This window comes from Triturus cristatus, chromosome 8 (genome assembly GCF_964204655.1).
Source record: "Triturus cristatus chromosome 8, aTriCri1.1, whole genome shotgun sequence".
In the NCBI taxonomy this organism is placed as follows: Eukaryota; Metazoa; Chordata; class Amphibia; order Caudata; family Salamandridae; genus Triturus; species Triturus cristatus.
Genome location: NC_140591.1, coordinates 1,181,432,408 through 1,181,449,887, shown reverse-complemented (window position 1 = coordinate 1,181,449,887; position 17,480 = coordinate 1,181,432,408). Strand labels below are relative to the sequence as shown.

Genomic DNA, 17,480 nt, shown 5'->3' with positions numbered 1-17,480 from the left:
TGTCACTGAGAGTGACCCACGTACAATTCTATGTTTTATATGGCTCCCCATAAGCACCACCCAACAGTATGCTGATCCCATGGTTCAGTTGCACAGGTCGAGAGGTGGCATGGGGGACCCACACACACACAATCGTCTTCCTCCCTTACTTCTCAAAGATCGCCAAATATAGAAAAAAACTCTTGTAAGCCTGTGCACTCTACCACATCCCTCTGTAACACACACAACCCCACACCCAAAAACCTAATACGTGGCTTCATACTCCTCCACCCCAAAAAATAAGTATCTCGCTGCCTGTCATCATCCCAATGTGCCTTTTTGGCTTTTCCGCCTCCTGTTACCACAGGCTGGGAGGGAAAGGAAAAGCCAAGAGAGAGCGGAGACCAGGCACTGTGCTGGCAGTGGTTCTACCAGAGCAGAATGGTAAGAAATCCCCTATTAGCCGCAGGGCTGCACAGACCCTTAGATGACATGGGAGATGGTGCCTGGTAATGCTGATGTGTCAGGAAGTAGGGGAATGCCAGGGAGATACAAATGTTTTGTATACAACAATTTGTGTTGCTGAGCCCTTGGAATGCTTTTTGCAATTTTGCCCCGTCATTCTGCATCCATTGACCAAACTTAAGGATGTCTACAGACAGATGTGAAAGCGGTACTCCAGACTTAGCCCTACCACTACTTTACAAAGGGCTCTGCTAAGACGGACGAAATTGTGGAAAACCAAGGAAGCAACTGTTTCCCTGGGTGACCAAGCAGCAGTGAAAAAAAAACATTTGTTATTCACTGTGGCATAATAGTGAAAAACTAGATTTCAGGCCTAGTACTTTTTGGCTTTTTCAGCCTATGCTGCACACATCTTGCCGATGCTGTACAGTAATGCGAAAAGGCATTTGCAAAGCCAAAAAGCCCCAAAAGGCGCGACGTACTGGGTTTGCCAATGCTTGTTCGCTGTGTAGTCGGAAAACCTGCCATTGAACCGCAGGACAAACTATAGAGTGAATGATTAGCGAGTATACAACGGTTATGAGGTAATGAAAAGGTGAATGTAAAAGGGAGGAGATGTTGTCATGATTAACATTATCATCGTAGACATAAATGAAGCACTGAGCATGGTGAAAAAATTGGTCGAGTCACAGCGTTTGTGAAGGCATATAAATGGCAGCTGACAAATGTGACAAGAACCATGGCTCCTTTCTCACCCGACTTCTCATGAACCCTTAGTTGGAATGCTCAGTTGCACTCCTAGGGTGAACATGTAGATTCCTTTTGGCAATGGACAATCTATAGCCTACTCAAGGAGTAACCATCTACTAAAATATCCTCACCCACCACACTGGATTTAGGGGCACATGCATCAAGGTAATCATTTGCGATTACCAAATAGCGAATGTTAAGGATTTGCTATTTGGTAATCGCAAATGCCTATGCATGAAGGATTCGCAAATATTTTTGCGAATCCTTAACATTCCTTAATTACGAATAGCAAATTGCGATTCGCAATTAAGGAATGGCTTCCCATTCATCCCATAGGAATTAATGGGATTGCATTCGCAATTTGCGAGTACCAAATAGGTCCTCGCAAATTGCGCATGCAATTTGCAAGGGTGATAGGGGGCCAAAATACAGGTAAGTGTGCACATGTGGCGCACATACATGCCCTAAGGCCATGTTTGTGTGCCACATGGCACTAAGTTGGTGGTAATTTGCAAATTCTTAACGCAGGGTCGCAATTTTTCCATGCTTCCTGCATAGCATTTAGGGAATCGCACATTGAGATTCCCTAAATGCATTCACAAAATAGGTAATCGCAAATTTTGCGATTACCTATTTTGGCGAAATTGCATTTGTGTTGATGCATCCCAAATGCAAAATACCGGTCGCAAAGGGGCAGATTCTACGAATCGGCCCGTTTGCGACCAGTATTTTGGTTGATGCATGTGCCTCTTGGAGTATTATTCTAGAAACTAGCACTAGGGGCTGGATTATAAGACATTTTTACTGGCACTATTTAATGTTCCTGGTGATAAATTAACGCGGTGCTTGGTGTGTGACAAGAATGGCTGTGCGGCTTGTTATTGGGGTGGTGATGTTTACTGTTTTCTGTGTTGCTGTTTTTGTGCTACTTTACTGCAATGTGATGCTGCTGCGTTTTAGCTCTGTTTATACATTTTGTTGTGTTGTCCCAGTGTATTGAAAGGAAATCTCTATCAGAGTTCATTTTTTCCCCAAGGGCTGGGATGACAATACTTGTGTGCCCACTAAAATTTGTCCCCAAAGGTATCAAATTCCACTCCACTGGCATGCTGGAAGCATGTGGGTCCAGACGTGGAACTTAGGGCCTGGTTCACAAACTTCACTTTGTAGTGTGTTTTTTAGTACTACAGTAGTACTACAAAGCATACTACAACGTGCTATTTACAAACTGCACTTTTGTAGTAACTTACACTTCATAGTAAGTTGCTTCTACCATTATTTTCTATGGTAGGGTGTTGCAGTACCAGTGGTTGGTCATGCGTCTTACTACAAAAGCGTAAGTTACTACAGAAGTGCAGTTTGTGAATACCAAAAAGTAGTACACTTACTCAAGTGTAAGTTACCTTTGTGAATCAGGCCCTTAGCCTTTAAGGTCTATGCTTCTTTTTCTTTGGTGACTCAAGCACATTTTAGACGGGCTCGGTATCACTGTAGGTGATATGAACAGCGCCATCAGTGGCTCTGAGTGAGATGGCCTCTGTGGGGTCTTTAAGAGCTGCCCTTCATATAAAGGCATTGGCCAAGTGCTAGCCAGGGACCTGCAAATAATGCACCATCATACAATATGGGAAAGCTGCATGTCACCGGGCTGCCATGACTCCAGGCCGCCATGACACCAAGCCGCCATGACTCCATGGCACCAGGCTGCCATGACACCAGGCCGCCATGGCACCAGGCCGCCATGGCACCAGGCTGCCATGACACCAGGCCGCCATGGCACCAAGCCACCATGGCACCAGGCCGCTAAAGAACCAAGGAGTCAACCCAATATTTTACCGCTTTCTATTCATTGTAATGGAAGCAAATCATTGTTGAGAAACTGATAAGTTCCTTCACCATTTATTTACTAACAGACTAAATGCCAACCTCTCTCGCCATCTATTAACACCGAACCTAGTGATCCAGCAGATTCTGGAGATTGTGGTTCCCTCCCACCCCTACATCCTGATTTTGCTAAGTCCCAGAGAGAGTAAGGACAACAATTTCTGGTAACGAATTAGCATATTGTGCTAAAATATGATGCCAGTGTCCCATTACTACAAGAATAATCTTTGTGCTCAGCTCGGAGAAACTGAAACACCATCATACAATATGGGAAAGCTGCATGTCACCGAGCTGCCACGACTTCAGGCCGCCATGACACCAGGTTGCCGTGACACCAGGCTGCCGTGACACCAGGCCGCCGTGACACCAGGCCGCCGTGTCACCAGGCCGCCGTGACACCAGGCCGCCGTGACACCAGGCCGCCGTGACACCAGGCCGCCGTGACACCAGGCCGCCATGACACCAGGCTGCTAAAGAACTAAGGGGTCAACCCAATATTTTACCGCTTTCTATTTATTGTAATGGAAGCAAATCATTGTTGAGAAACTGATATCTCATTATTGAGCGGGAAGGTATTCTGCGTTCTGCAGAACAAAATAATATTATTTATAAGACCAATTCACTCACAGTTTTCGTTAACTGTACGCCGGGTTGTGGAGATGGGAAAAAGGCTCACAACCAAACATGGCGAAAAAAAAGAATGTCATTAGCTTTCAGAAATTATAAAGAAATTAGTAAAACAACCATTAGTGTCTGAAACATGCAAATGTGCGTGACGTGAGGTTTGTTGAGTACTCTGCACAGCCACAACAGCCAGAAAGCCCGTGCTAGTTAGGCAGCTTGGAAAGAGGAAGCCTGAGGTTAGTGTTAAGCAGCAGACAGCACGGCTTCACCTGAAATACTGCCAGCGGCCAGCAGTCACATCGTCCAGCGGTATGGAATGGTCACCCACTCTGGACATCAAAATGGAAGAATGGAAAATGTGACGAGGAAAACAAGATGAGCTAAACATAGGAGACTTGAAAAAAATCAGAAAAAAGCAGTACAAACTAGAATACATCAGGTACACAGTAATGTAGGAAAATATAACAGACAATGGCAGTGAGATACAAAACAAAACACCAGAGAAGACATGATTTAAAAAAAATAAAAGATTTCATGGAGAAGGAAAGAGGAGCATATTCCAATGCAGCAAAGAAAGGTTCTTACAGAGACAATTTTCTTGATGTGTCTTTCCTTGCCTGTATTGTTGAACACCAGCACACTGATGCACCCTTACAGGCTTTGCCGTTCACTGTTTGCTGTTTTGAACCCTCATTTGTTTTACTTTCTGCACTCCAGCTTGTTATGGAGCATTCTGCTGGATTTACCTTTCCTTGCTTTGCTGCACACTTGCCTTCTTTTTCTAGGTTTTGCCTGCTGGATGCTTGGCTGTTTTTGCTGCACACTTGCATGATTTTCTGGGCCCTTGCTAGATTTGATAGATGCTTCCATGCTTGGCTGTGCCCTTGCCTGATTCGCACACCTCTTCTGCTCTTTTCTTTCGTATTTTTGCTGCCCAAATTCCTGCCTTCTAAATGGGTTCTTGATCCTTACCTGCTTTGCTGCAACTTTGCCACTCTGCTTCACTTTTCCTTACTTAACTGAACACTGGTCCCACTTGCTAGGCTACTGCCGCTTTTGCTGCACTCTTGCCTGCTTTGCTGCACTGTAGATAGCTTTAGTGTGGCATATGTGTTCTTTGTTATATGCGTCCCTGCATTTCTACACGCTTGCTCGACTCAGTATTATTGCCTGGTTTTGACGCATGCTTACCTAATTTTTATGGTCTGGTTGACAGGGCAGCTGTCACCAATTATGTGAGAATCACCAGGAGAAGGGTTTTGGCTCTGCCCACTTGTTGGGAGCCAGGAGTACATGTTTTGATTGGGCAGAGGTTGTTTGCTTCCCCCCAAAAAGGTGCTTGCCCGCCACACAGCTGTGATCATTTTGGTCTAGTTTGACTGTGCAGCTGTCACCAGACAATTATGTGAGAATCACCAGGAGAGGGGCTTTGGCTCCGCCCACACGTTGAGAGCCAGGTGTACATGTTTTGATTGGGCAGTAGTTGTGTGCTTCCACACAAAAAAGTGCTCGATTGCTTGCCCTCCACACAGCTGGGATTATTTTGTTTATTTATCCAGCTGCCAGAGCTTGAACTTTCAGGGGCACACACATGACATTGTAAAGCTATTAAAGGGCCTTAGATGACTGGATAATTTGATTTTTCTATAGTAGCAGCACAGATTTGGAGGATGCCTGTCATTAACCTACATGAATTTTTTAGGTCTGGCTTGACAGTGCACCTATCCCATGACCTTTTAATCTACACCAGTATTATTGAACAGTTTTTTGCTTCCACACAAATTCATATGCATTCACCCATGCTATCTACCTGCAATGCTTCACATTACCTTACAACATTCTTTTAAAGCCAGACCTATTGACGTTTTGTATACAACAATTTGTGTTGCTGAGCCCTTGGCATGCTTTTTGCAATTTTGCCCCGTCATTCTGCATCCATTGCCCAAAGTGAGACTGTTTTACTTTGTAAGTTGTTTTCTATTTTTGCCCTTTAATGTCTCCATTTAGCCACAGTATTTCTGGTGCCGATCCTCTATTTACTCTTCTTTTTATTACAATTCTTTACCGTTCGATATAGTTACGTCATTCTCCCAATTTTTTTTTTCTGACTATTGTATTTTTTTTTTTTACATTTTCCTCGTGTATGATGAGGTTCAGCCAAACTGCCAAAGGATATAGGTCTGCAAAACCTGAAGTAAAGACCCTTGAACCCCACGTGGTGAATACTGCATACTTCAAGGAGGGGGCAGGAGGGCGTGAAGAGAGAGAGAGCAAAAGATACAGTGGATTTGTAGCTTTGCTGACACCTGTCGCTTTCTGTCAGGTAAGAGCAGATCATCTGAGAGACAGCTGTCTGGAAGAAATTCTGAGAAGGAACTGTGTGTTATCTACTTATACAGAAGAGAAGGGGTCATGTGCTGTTCTTTTTCCATTTTGTACCCAATACTCCTACTCAGGGCAAACTCTATTCAAATGTGTTTTGCTGAGCATGGCCAGACCCCAGCCCTAGAGCTGGACATACAGTAGGTGGAGTTACCCTTATTAAACACTGGCTTACATGGTTGACGAAATTCCCAATTGTTCCCTCAGCATGTGTTGTCAAGGCTTGAATTATATCTATAGGCGAGTCCACTCCTGGTAGGTGGCAAGTACTTTATCCTATGGGCAGTGGGGTACCTTATGCCAGGAAGTCCTGGGATCTGGTTCTCTCTGAGTAGGTGAAATAGGGGTTGCCCTCACAAAGGTAAGGGTGTTTAAATTTGTTTTTTTTAACCACATGGCTGGGGTTGTGTTATTTTATTAAATTAATTAATTGATTGATTAAAGGGAATCCTGTGTAAGGTGTGCACACACTGAAGAGTTGCCTTGCTAGCTCACCATCACTAATGCTGCATATTGGATCCTTATTTCAATATTTGCTATTGTCGGTATCCAATGGCGGGGACTTTCATTCTCACTTTGTAAAAGCACACCTAAAGAACCAGGGGTTCCTCTGCAATGCGAATAGGGCAAGATCCCCATTTGTGTTCACATGCAGCTAAAAACCAGCTGAGAAAAACCTAAGTAAGGGGTTAGAGACAGGATAGCCCTTCACCTAAACCACTGGGTTACATTTACTTCTAGTGTCTCTGTTTTTCTTGGACCATGCGTGAGTGGCAGCACTGGTTCATAGCAGACCAGGCTAAGGCAGCTAAATTAATCAATGACCAATTATAGAGCGCACAGCTACCTCAACCGAGCACTCGGCGTCAGTTTGAGGATCTGCTGCCATGGGCTCCCACTGTCACCATGTGTATCCGACCTACTGGCGCGTGGGCGAGCTGGGAGATACAGGGTAGAACACTTACGAAGCATTACTGGCTGCTTCACATGCATGTTTTCAGGCAGGATTCCTATTTCCATAACTATTTATTCCATATTTCTAGGATATTGCCTTACCTTCTAAAAATAACACTTCCTAATCATTAGTTCTAAAAAAATAAACACTTTTCAAAAGGAACACTTCCCAAAGAGTTTGTTTCCAAAATATACTGAAGTAAGGACAGGGAAAGGCTTGAAGGGGTTACAGGGTAAGGGTATAGGGAATACAGGTGAAGGATACAGGTTTAGAAATTGGGTTAGGCATACAGAGATAAATGTACAGGGTTAAAAACTGGGTATAGAGTTAAAGGTTTGGAACCTGGGATTAAGGGTATGGCATTGGGAATATAGGGTATGGAGTATAGCTATCTAAGGTTTGGGGTTGAAGGTAAAGACTTCCGAGGGATGATGTCTGATTGTGTGGATTGGGGCCCCGGAGGAGAGGAGGGGGTGAAGATTAGTTTCCTTGTGGACCACTGAAATTGGACTATACGTTGCTGCCCCTTTCCTCCCCCCACCCCACATACCGCACCCCACCAGGCCCCGCGATCCTGGACCCACATGAGCCCATATAATATGGAAGACAACACTGACTAAAGACCCCTGGGTGTTTGTTACACGTTGTAGTAATATGTTTAATTTTATAGTAACACGGAGTGAGTTCTCCTGTGTTGTTTCTTTTACTTTTTCACTTGGCTCTTATTTTCCTTTATACCACGGCTGACTAGTGTGCTAGGTGGTAAAACTGCATCTTGTGGAAAATTTACAGCTATGGTAGACAATATAGATAACCAACCCGAATACTCTCTATAGAGGATCATGCCATGAGGAGAGACTTCCACTGTTTACTGTCGCTGTTGATGCACTAATCTGGAAGAAGACCTTGTTTTGGGGTTGTAGGTCATGAATAGAAGTTGAAACAACTATAGGGGACTAATATCGCATGGCTATGTTTTTTGAAACAGGATGTCTATTATATGTACCTAATGTATATGAGGATCCTTCCCACATGGAAACGTAAATGTGTTGAGTCTCTTCTTGATTTCAAATATAAATGCCAATAAAACAGATATTTAAAAAAGAAAAAAAAAGAAGGTATAGATTTACGAGTTAAGGGTTTGGGGTATAGGACTAAGGGTTTGGGATATAAGAATAAGGGGTAAAGGTTGGGGGCAAGGATACGGGGGAAGGTTATGGGGTTCGGAGTATAGTTAAAGTATACCGACTTAACATGTTAGGTATGAAGGCAACAGGATATAAGGGCTAACACTTTCAGGTTAGGAGTTGAGACATAGGGCTTTGGGGTATAGAGGTTATGGATCATGGGATATGGGTTCGGCATATATGTTTAAGGGTATAGGTCACAGGGTATAGATGGTGAGAGTATGGGTTTAGGGGTTGGGCTAAGGCGATTGGGTATAGTGCATAGGGTTAAGGGTGTGGTTAAGGATTTGGAGTTAAGGGTATGTGGTATAGGAGTCAATGGTGTAGGGTTAAAGGTACATGCCCAAGGGTATAGCAGTTAAGTTTTACGATTATGGTAACAAGATAAGGGGTAAATAATTGAGGATTTATGGGTTTTGGGGTATAAGTCTATGGAGCTGGGTGAAAGGTTAAGCCATATAATTTCATTTGTTCAGTGTGACGGTTAGGAATATGCTTAAGATGCGTTGATGATTGTTGCACTTATTTTTACGCCAGAATTGTTCTTAGATTCTCAATTGTAACGACTGATATATGTAATGAATTGCTTTGTCATGAGTATCCTGTACCTCCTTACTTTTGTCTGTATCGCTCTTTCGCCTAATTGTATGTGTTTTCTCAATCTAATAAAAGTAATTTGAACACAACAAAAAAATATATAAAAAAATACAAAGTGTTATCTTTCTCAGTAACACTGCAGTTAATTCACTTTAGTGGAACACACTACAATTTTGAAGTGATGCAATTAGAAGTGTAAAAACGGGTGCTTTTTCTCAGAAAAATTCGAATTAACAAGGCACACCCATTTCTAAAGTTGGTGAATACGGACACCTGTAATAAGCGATTGAACATGCCTGTTAAGGGACTCAGTGAAGACATGTTTAGGAAGGGAGTGGGGACCAGGGGTTAGTTTTTCTAACGTTTTGGTGAGAAAATGAGAAGGAATATTTGTCATCCTTGTTTTATGGTATAAAATGCCATTAAAAAGTATTGAAAACAAATCACTTAATCTCCCCGTTGCTAAAAAATGAATGTGTCCTTTTGTAATGCAACTGGTGCTCATGTAAAGCGTACTGATAACTTCTGGTCATGATAGCGCTATATAAAACTGCAAAAACAAAATGAATTAAAAGTGGTGAATACTGCCTTCTTCCACAATGGAAAGATCGTCACTCACACTGTGCAGCTGGACTCAACTTGTAGAAGAAAGGTCCCCAATTAGAAGCTTCCGGACAGAAGCTTCCTGGACAGATATGAGATACGTACAATTTGCGCCATATCTCCAGGAAGGTCGGCGACCTCAGCCAGCAATCATCTTAGAGCGGAAAGAGTTCGCAGGGAATTGGTCTTCCTGTGTAGAGGGCAGATGCTTCCGGTCTGATTCCTGCTTCTGTTTTGACTAAGGAGAGCGCGGATCACCATGGGCCGCGCATCACGCGCGGCCTGCAGCAAAGATCCGCTTTTGGACTGATGTCAGACGTGTACTTGGAAATAAATACAGGCTGACACAAATCCTACCTTTACCATAATCTGCTCCTCCGTAAGGATATCGCTCTATTCGAGGAGTGGAGATAATACATGGCCATATCATACCACACAGGGGCTGGGAATTATGTTGTCATGCTAATATAAGACATATAAATGCATTTGGAGGAACATCTACCATACACGTCAAGTTAAGGTCAATGTAAGGATAGGGTAATTACCATCTGTATGTGAAGTAAATGCAGACTAAAGGGATAGAGACAGGAGCAAGTTGAAAGTGGGGACACAGCCTTTTAAAAGGCTATGGTCTTATCAAAAGGACACTAGAATACTATTACATCAGGACCGTCCTAAGTATGCCGGGCATGCCCAGACGTGGGTCCCGGGCTCACTGGATTCAAGCTAGTCTGGCTGATGAGGGGTGACACTGGTCCCAGGATGCTTGCTTCCAGTCCAGAGAGGAACTGGCCTGGCAGGTCAGGTTGGACTGTTCCCATGATTAGCAGGGTCAAGACTGATTTGCGTATGGCTGGGTCTGAACTAGGGTGGTATGGTGAGCAAAAGAACAACGGATTAAACCCAGATCTCTTGACTGGGGGTTAATGTTTTGATTTGTTCTGCATTCCCTCCATCATTTGTGTGTCTTTCACAAACAAATTTAATGCCTCATGCTTCAATGTACGTTTCACAGGCAAACAAACATTACAATGCAAACACTCATTATACGCCAAACAGTAAATAGCATGAGGTGAGAAAAATATTTATTTGGGTGACAGCAAAGCACTTTATGTATATTTAAAGCATTGGTAACAACAGGTATAGACCGCTGCACTGTCAGGCCAGATCTACAAGTATTCTCCTCTCTAGACGCAGCAAAATATTTATTCCCCAGAAACAGGAAAATATGTGAAAGAAGTAAAAATACAAAATTACTCTGCTAAGTATAGATGCAATTGGAAATCAAGATGTGTCACCAACAACAGAAAACTAACCAAGAAAAATATATTCATGTCATAATTTCCAATTCTCATTCAGGAACATAGGGTTACTGAAATGCCAGTGTAATGGGGTGCTATGATGTATCCATTCATGTATCCTCATTTTAAAATGTTTTTTTTCTCTTGGCTAAGAAATCAGAAATGCTAATTGAAAAACTGAAGGTACCTCCCCTTTACACTGGATTTAATGAAATAACATTTAATTCCCACATTTGAACATACACTTGTGTTTTTTAGAAAGGAAAAAATGCCTTTGAAATTTATTGTTTTCACAGTGGCACATCCCAGATATGAATAATGAAAGTGCATGAACCAAACCAAAATACTGGGGTGACTCCTCCAATACGGCAGAGCGTCGCCCCACTGCTCTTAGAGCAGTGAAAAGGGGAAAAATAAAATGATAATAAAAAAGTTGTTATTTTATTTTCCAATGCTTCGGGGCTGGTGGCTCAGGGAGGAGGAGTGGTTCATGCGCACTAAGTGCGCATGACTACTTTGCCGGCTGTCTTGGGCCGGCCAAAGACTCATGTGCACTTAGCACGTTTCCCACCAAGCTGTAATGTACATTCTGGTGGGGAACATGCACAGGCTCCCTGTCCCTGTCTGAACACCGATCCACAGTGCTCAGACCTATGGGTTAGGGAAGCCTGTTTGCTTGCTACTTCTTACGGACAGGAGTCACGAAGAGAAGCGAGAGGAAAAGGAGAGATGGCGAAAAAGGTAAGTGTTTAACCTGTTGAGTGCTCATGACGAGCTCAGCACTTCATGAGTCACAGTGGAGGTGTGCTCATGACGAGCTGAGCTCGTCATAACGGTTGCGGTCCGCCCACGCGTGATTAATTCCCCGCCTGTGCGGGAGAATTAATCAGTGGGCGGGGTCGTGAGGAGCTCAGCTCGTCATGAGCACAGCTCCACTGTGAGTCATGACGAGCTGAGCTCATCACGAGCACAGCGGCGCCGCGGCCCCCCCCACGCCCCCCACACCGCGGGGGAGTTACCCCCGCAGGGAAGAGGTTAAAAAAATATTTTCTAACCCTCCCCCCCCTCCGCCACCCCTGTTCCCTACAAGCCACCACGGCTAAAATAGCCATGACCATTCAGACCAAGGACCAATGCAACAGTTAGGCTGTTGTAGGCAGCTGAATTATGGCCCCAACACAAATAGCCACAAGAGTTGCTATGACTATGAAAATCCTTGCAAAGGAATAGTTCAAAATGGTGTCTTTTTACAGAACAAAGTGGTTTAAGGCGTTTTACCACTGCAGTGTTTCTGCAAGTGCCATCAGATACTTTTCAACTCAACCTGCCTTACAACCCATATCACCATGTAAGCCAGGCTTCAATACTGACAATCGTTAAGAACAGTTTTAATTTCATTTCAGCGGTCTACACTTTTCAGCACAAGTGTGAAATCTTCCAGCCAGATTTTATAAACACTTAAATGAAGAGTGTGGAGGGCAAGCCTACTACACGCTGCAACAAAAGGGAGGTAAGATAATTCGAAGATGTGCAAGAATGACAACCTCTTTGGAGGTATACTTTTTAAGCAATAGAGCAGTGGTTCCCAACCTGAGGGCCAGGGCCCCATGGCGGTCCGCAAAGCCTCCTCAGTGGGTCTGCGACTACTTAGAAAATTAAATAATATTAACAGATTAATAATGTGTATATAAATAAAGAAGCTAAATGTACAATTAAATATTTTAAAACATACTGTAAATGGGAAGGAATTTGAAACTGGAGGCTAAAAATTAAATTAGTATCCTCAGATTGATTTGTGGGAGCAGTGCATGTGCATCAAACAGAATATAGCATGGACAATGGGTGGCCTCAATTGAATTTAGAAAAGCCTCAACCCGTCTATTTTTTTTTATTTTTTTATTATTATATGTGTTGGTGAATGAAAAAAAATGTGTTATCATTTGTGTATTTGTTTGATAAATGCTTTTTTCTGCATTTTTGTGTATTGTTTTGCTGTTAAAATCATCAACCATGCTTAGACCGGGGTCCGAGGCTTCCAGTATTGACTTGTGGGTGGGTTCCCGGATTCCAACAATGATTCGGGAGGGGGGGTCCCCAGGTTCCAGTAATGATTAATTGGGGGTCCCCAGAAGTCAAAAGGTTGGGAACCACTGTAATAGAGCATACAAACACCTTTATGAAAAAACAAAATGGAAGTCCTGGCAAGTGAACGTCAATGCAATAATGGCTGTGGTGAAGCAGCTCATGCATGTGATTATTTACTGAATCCCAGTATTAAGTAGCGGTAGAAAGCTCAACAGCCAGACTCCTAATGCCCAGAATGATAATTGTGGTGCGCGTTGGACAGAGAAGGGACAGCTTTTTTAAGCATGGTCTTATGCCCTCACTGGTGGACCTGTGTAGCTACACAACATAATAGCGCAGGGAGGGTAAAGATCGTTTTTACTAGTGGGGACCTGGGGATACAAATGAAAACAACACATAGGAAAGATTGCCCAGTTGATTGTGAGACTTAACCTGCCACGGACCAATATCCACTTAGCAAATTAAAGGTTTTAAGATTGTCTTCATCAGATGAATGAATGACCATGTAATCTAAGGTCGGTATATTGAATGCCAATCTACTGGACAATGAAACAAACTATGAGATCTTAGAGATTGATGTACAAAGTGATTTAGTGGTTGAAAACACTGCTGTGCAGAGCTCTGGTTTTCTCTAACTGGTTCTGTTAAGTAAATAAACCCTGTAGATTACAATAAATACAATGTATTAATGGAATCACAGAATTAGAAGCGGCCAAGCCCCTTTTATCTACAAAACACACATTTAAGATCACCACAAAAAGTGTGCTTTAGCCATGAAATAATTTAGCATCTGATTATTAGAGAAATACGTTTTGTTGAGCAATTCAACAACACAGTGCTCAGATCCTTGGCGTGTGTATTGATGCTCACATTACTAAGTTCTTGAATTGCAATCTGTTACCCCTGAAGGCGGCCATTGTGGGCCAAAACACATTGCATTATCTAAAAGTAGACTGGAGTGCTTGACCCAAGACTACTCCAGTAGTGAAAGACACTGAGCACATTTAGTAAACGGCAAATGTGATCCCACTAACCTCAGTCCCTCTCACTACCGCACTGTGATGTGCGGGTTTTAGTTCCCAAACTATATCACAATGAACAAAATTGGTGGCACACTCATGGCCATCAATGGCAAGGCTCCAATCTTCCTACAAGTAAAGCTCAAGGGGATCCCTTAAAAAGGACACTACTTTCCAGACTTGCACCAAACTAACCATCCTGCCGTACAAGATTATAAGTGCCACCTCTTTCTTTGTTGATACTACAGAATTCTGGCACTCATTCCTGTTAAGGATAAGAGCAGTTGACAATCATGTAGAGTGCAGACAGCTAGGGAAATCCTGACTTTTTCCTGGCTGAGGCCACAAGAGGCAGGTAGACCAGATCCACTAACTACCACCTACTAAAGATAAGGAACAATCGCACTCTATATCAATATAGGTGAGAATTATGCTACACATAGTATATGGCCTCACCAACTCATTCAACCCACTAGAAACAAATGTGCAATTAAAACCATGTTGGCCAACAGATTATCACTAAATAAACTGTCTGATCGGACTGAAACATTCAGAAATCTTGTTTCTAGCAAGAGTTTGACCAATTGAAAGGTATTAACAAGCATTTGCAATGCAATAGGTCTTGCATTTGCGAGAGTTTTAGCTATTCGCATTGTAAATAACAATGCCTTTTATTAATGTATTTTGAAAACCAGCACTTTGTACTTGTAGTCACTGCTTACGAGAAGCAAGGCAGGCAGTAACTGCGCCTCTTTTATGCCAGCCTTGCTTTTCATAAGCAAGACACATAAAAAACGCATAAATAAAAGGCATTGTCATTTACAATGCCAATAGCTCACACTCTTGCTTGTTGTAATATGGAGTCTTTGTGTGTGTGTGTGTGTGTGGGGGGGGGGGCAGAGGTGCCTTTGCAGGCCTATGTCGCGGGTGTTACCATTATGGTCCATTAGCATCCATGGTATGTGCGGACACAGAGTCCTATTTGTTTGTCTGGGGCCGTTTCGTTTTTGGGTTCTAAAAATCTGGTCACCTGCGACAGACAACGTATAAGTGGCACCCGGTCTTAAGCACTTGATCACACATTCAAAGAATCTCCTCCGCAGGAGAACCTCTGTCCTTCTAACTTCCTGCTGCAGGATTCAAGCCAGCAGGGATAGGCGCCAGGCTGAAGGACACCTCAATGGTCCACACACCTCATTAAGGTTCTTTTTGAATCCTGATGGTCACAGGCTTGAATCTCTACAAGCCGGGATGACTCCGTCTTATATCCTTTAGAGGCTCATGGAACCTGTCTTACTGGAGATGGGTGGCAGCAACATTCTATTTACAGGCCGAGAGAAATAATGTTTCTAACATCTGAATGACGCACGTGTGGCACCAACATGGCTTTCTAGTGCTTTGAGGCATCAGAGTTGGCACTTTCACACAATTTCCAGGTTTCCATGGCAGACTAGAGCCTGAGACGCCCGGTGATGATGTTTGGGTTGATATGCCCTGCCTGGCATGATGCTGGGCACTGGGTTAATCCCTGGTATGCTGGATGCTAGTTACTAATGGGGCCTTCCCTGAGCTCAGCGTGGATCAGTGGGGAGGGTGAGCGCTGGCTCCATTTCCGATGGATTGAGAGACCACCAGAGAACCAGACAACTCAAAGGTAGCAAGCGCTACATAACTTAAAAAGTGTATGTGCAAAGTGCACCTTCACTCTTGGCGCTGAAGCACAAGTTACTTACTTGTGTAACGATATAGCTGTAAGAGACATTAGTTAGTGATAGATTCCTCACCTTAGAATATCCCCAGGCGTCAGACTGGATCTGGATAGTTTTTCATCAGCAGTACCCCTGCGCGTTGGTAGGCGTCTTCGTACAGCTCCGCGTATGTCGCAGCCGCCGAGTTGACGTCGTCAGAGCTACTTAGACGTGCCCATCTAGCGCTGGCGTCAGTTCTGTACACAACTTTTCTGCGCCAGAAGCGCAGAGCTACGCCAGAGACCGACTACTGTTGCAATAGAACCAGGGCCCTGAAAGGGATGAACTGAACCCTAGAGAACAGTTCGCAGAACGGGGAGGATGGGCGTGTGGTAAGGAATCTATCACTAACTAATGTCTTTTACAGATATATCGTTACACAAGTAAGTAACCTGTGCATCTGAAAGAGACACGTTAGTGATAGATTCCTTACGTTAGAATACATACCCAAGCAATACCAACCCCGGTGGAGGGTCTTCGAAGTGAGATTACACCAGAAAGTCACGGAGAACTGAACGGTCAAAGAAACCGTCTCTACGGACCGGACTGTCAAGGCAATAGTGCTTAGTGAAAGTATGCAACGAAGCCCAAGTGGCCGCCTGACAATTGTCTTGCAGGGGGACACCCCGTCCCAATGCAGTGGTAGCTGCCGTCGCCCTTGTAGAATGGGCGCGCAGCCCAACCGGAGGTTCCTTTTTAGCCAGAGAGTAACAGGCTTTAATGCACAAAACAACCCATCAGGAGATCGTTCGCTTGTGCACAGTCCGGCCCTTCGTAGCCAACAAAGAGCTGGTCATCCACCGGAACTGTTGTGTGCGGTTGAAATAGAACAAGAGCACACGTTTTGGGACCCAGACTGTGGAACCTCTCCTCTTCTCTTGAAGGGTGCGGAGGTGGAAAGAAAGTGGGCAGAGTGACAGTTTCCCCGGGATGAAAGGCAGAGACTACCTTTGGTACAAAGGAGGGACGCGGTCGAAGCACAACCTTGTCCAGATGAATCGCCAGGAAAGGAGGTTTGCAGGAAAGAGCCTGGAGCTCACTATGTATGTGAGTTCTTATATAGCGCTCGACTTACCCTTGGGCATCTCGGCGCTTGCATTGGGAACCCGTCCTGGTTTTTCCCTGTGAGATAACCCGTACTGGGCATCCCCAAGGTGAAAGCCAGGCATCCCGCCGCGGGGGAAGCCATTGTGGAGATTAAGCAAGATTGTTGCCCAGAGCTGCATAGTGTGAACTCGTGCTTAGAGTGGGCACCGAAGCGAGAATTATCGAGTCCGTGGACAATTGGGCTCCGGACCCTGCCGCGTCGGGAATCGAACCCTGGTCCCGGGTCTGACCTCTGCTTCAGGGTATGCCTCCTCTAACCAGTGAGCTACACTTCTCCACTGGAGCGGAGGTGATGGCCACCAGGAAGACAGTTTTCAAAGTCAATAACTGCAAAGGACAGTTATGAAGAGGGTCAAATGGAGCACACATCAGATATGTGAGAACCAGGTTCAAGTCCCATTGAGGCATCACAAAAGGAATAGGAGGGAAAAAGTGAGTAATGCGTTTGAGAAATCTATTGACAACCGGGGACTTGAAAAGAGAGGGCTGATCAGGCAACCTAAGAAAGGCTGAAAGAGTAGAAAGGTAGCCCTTGATAGTGCCCAAAGCAGAGCCCTGCTGGGCCAAAGAAAGGAGGAACAATAGGACATCAGAAAGAGGGGCAGCAAGAGGATCAACAGATTTAGATGTGCACCATGCCACACATTTTTTCCATTAACAGGCGTATACCGTTTTAGTGGAGGGACGCCTGGCTGCCAGAATTACATTACAGATTCCAGGAGGCAAGTCAAATGGAATCAGCTGTTGCCTCTCAATCTCCACGCAAGGAGGTGGAGGCTGGACAGGTTCGGGTG

At 44.2% G+C, this 17,480-nt stretch overlaps 1 protein-coding gene across 2 annotated transcripts in view; it reads right to left on the bottom strand.

Moving 5' to 3' along the window:
- The window catches only part of SLC9A7 (solute carrier family 9 member A7), a 424,975-nt gene that overhangs the window by 90,422 nt on the left and 317,073 nt on the right, over nt 1-17,480 (bottom strand). Inside the window, exon 13 of one of the 2 annotated variants that reach the window (XM_085622857.1) lies at nt 3,972-4,031. The exons of the other annotated variant lie outside the window; for it this stretch is intronic. Coding sequence (XP_085478983.1) covers nt 3,972-4,031 — 60 coding nt within the window. The remainder of the gene's footprint in view (nt 1-3,971; nt 4,032-17,480) is intronic. 2 annotated transcript variants of the gene reach the window in all.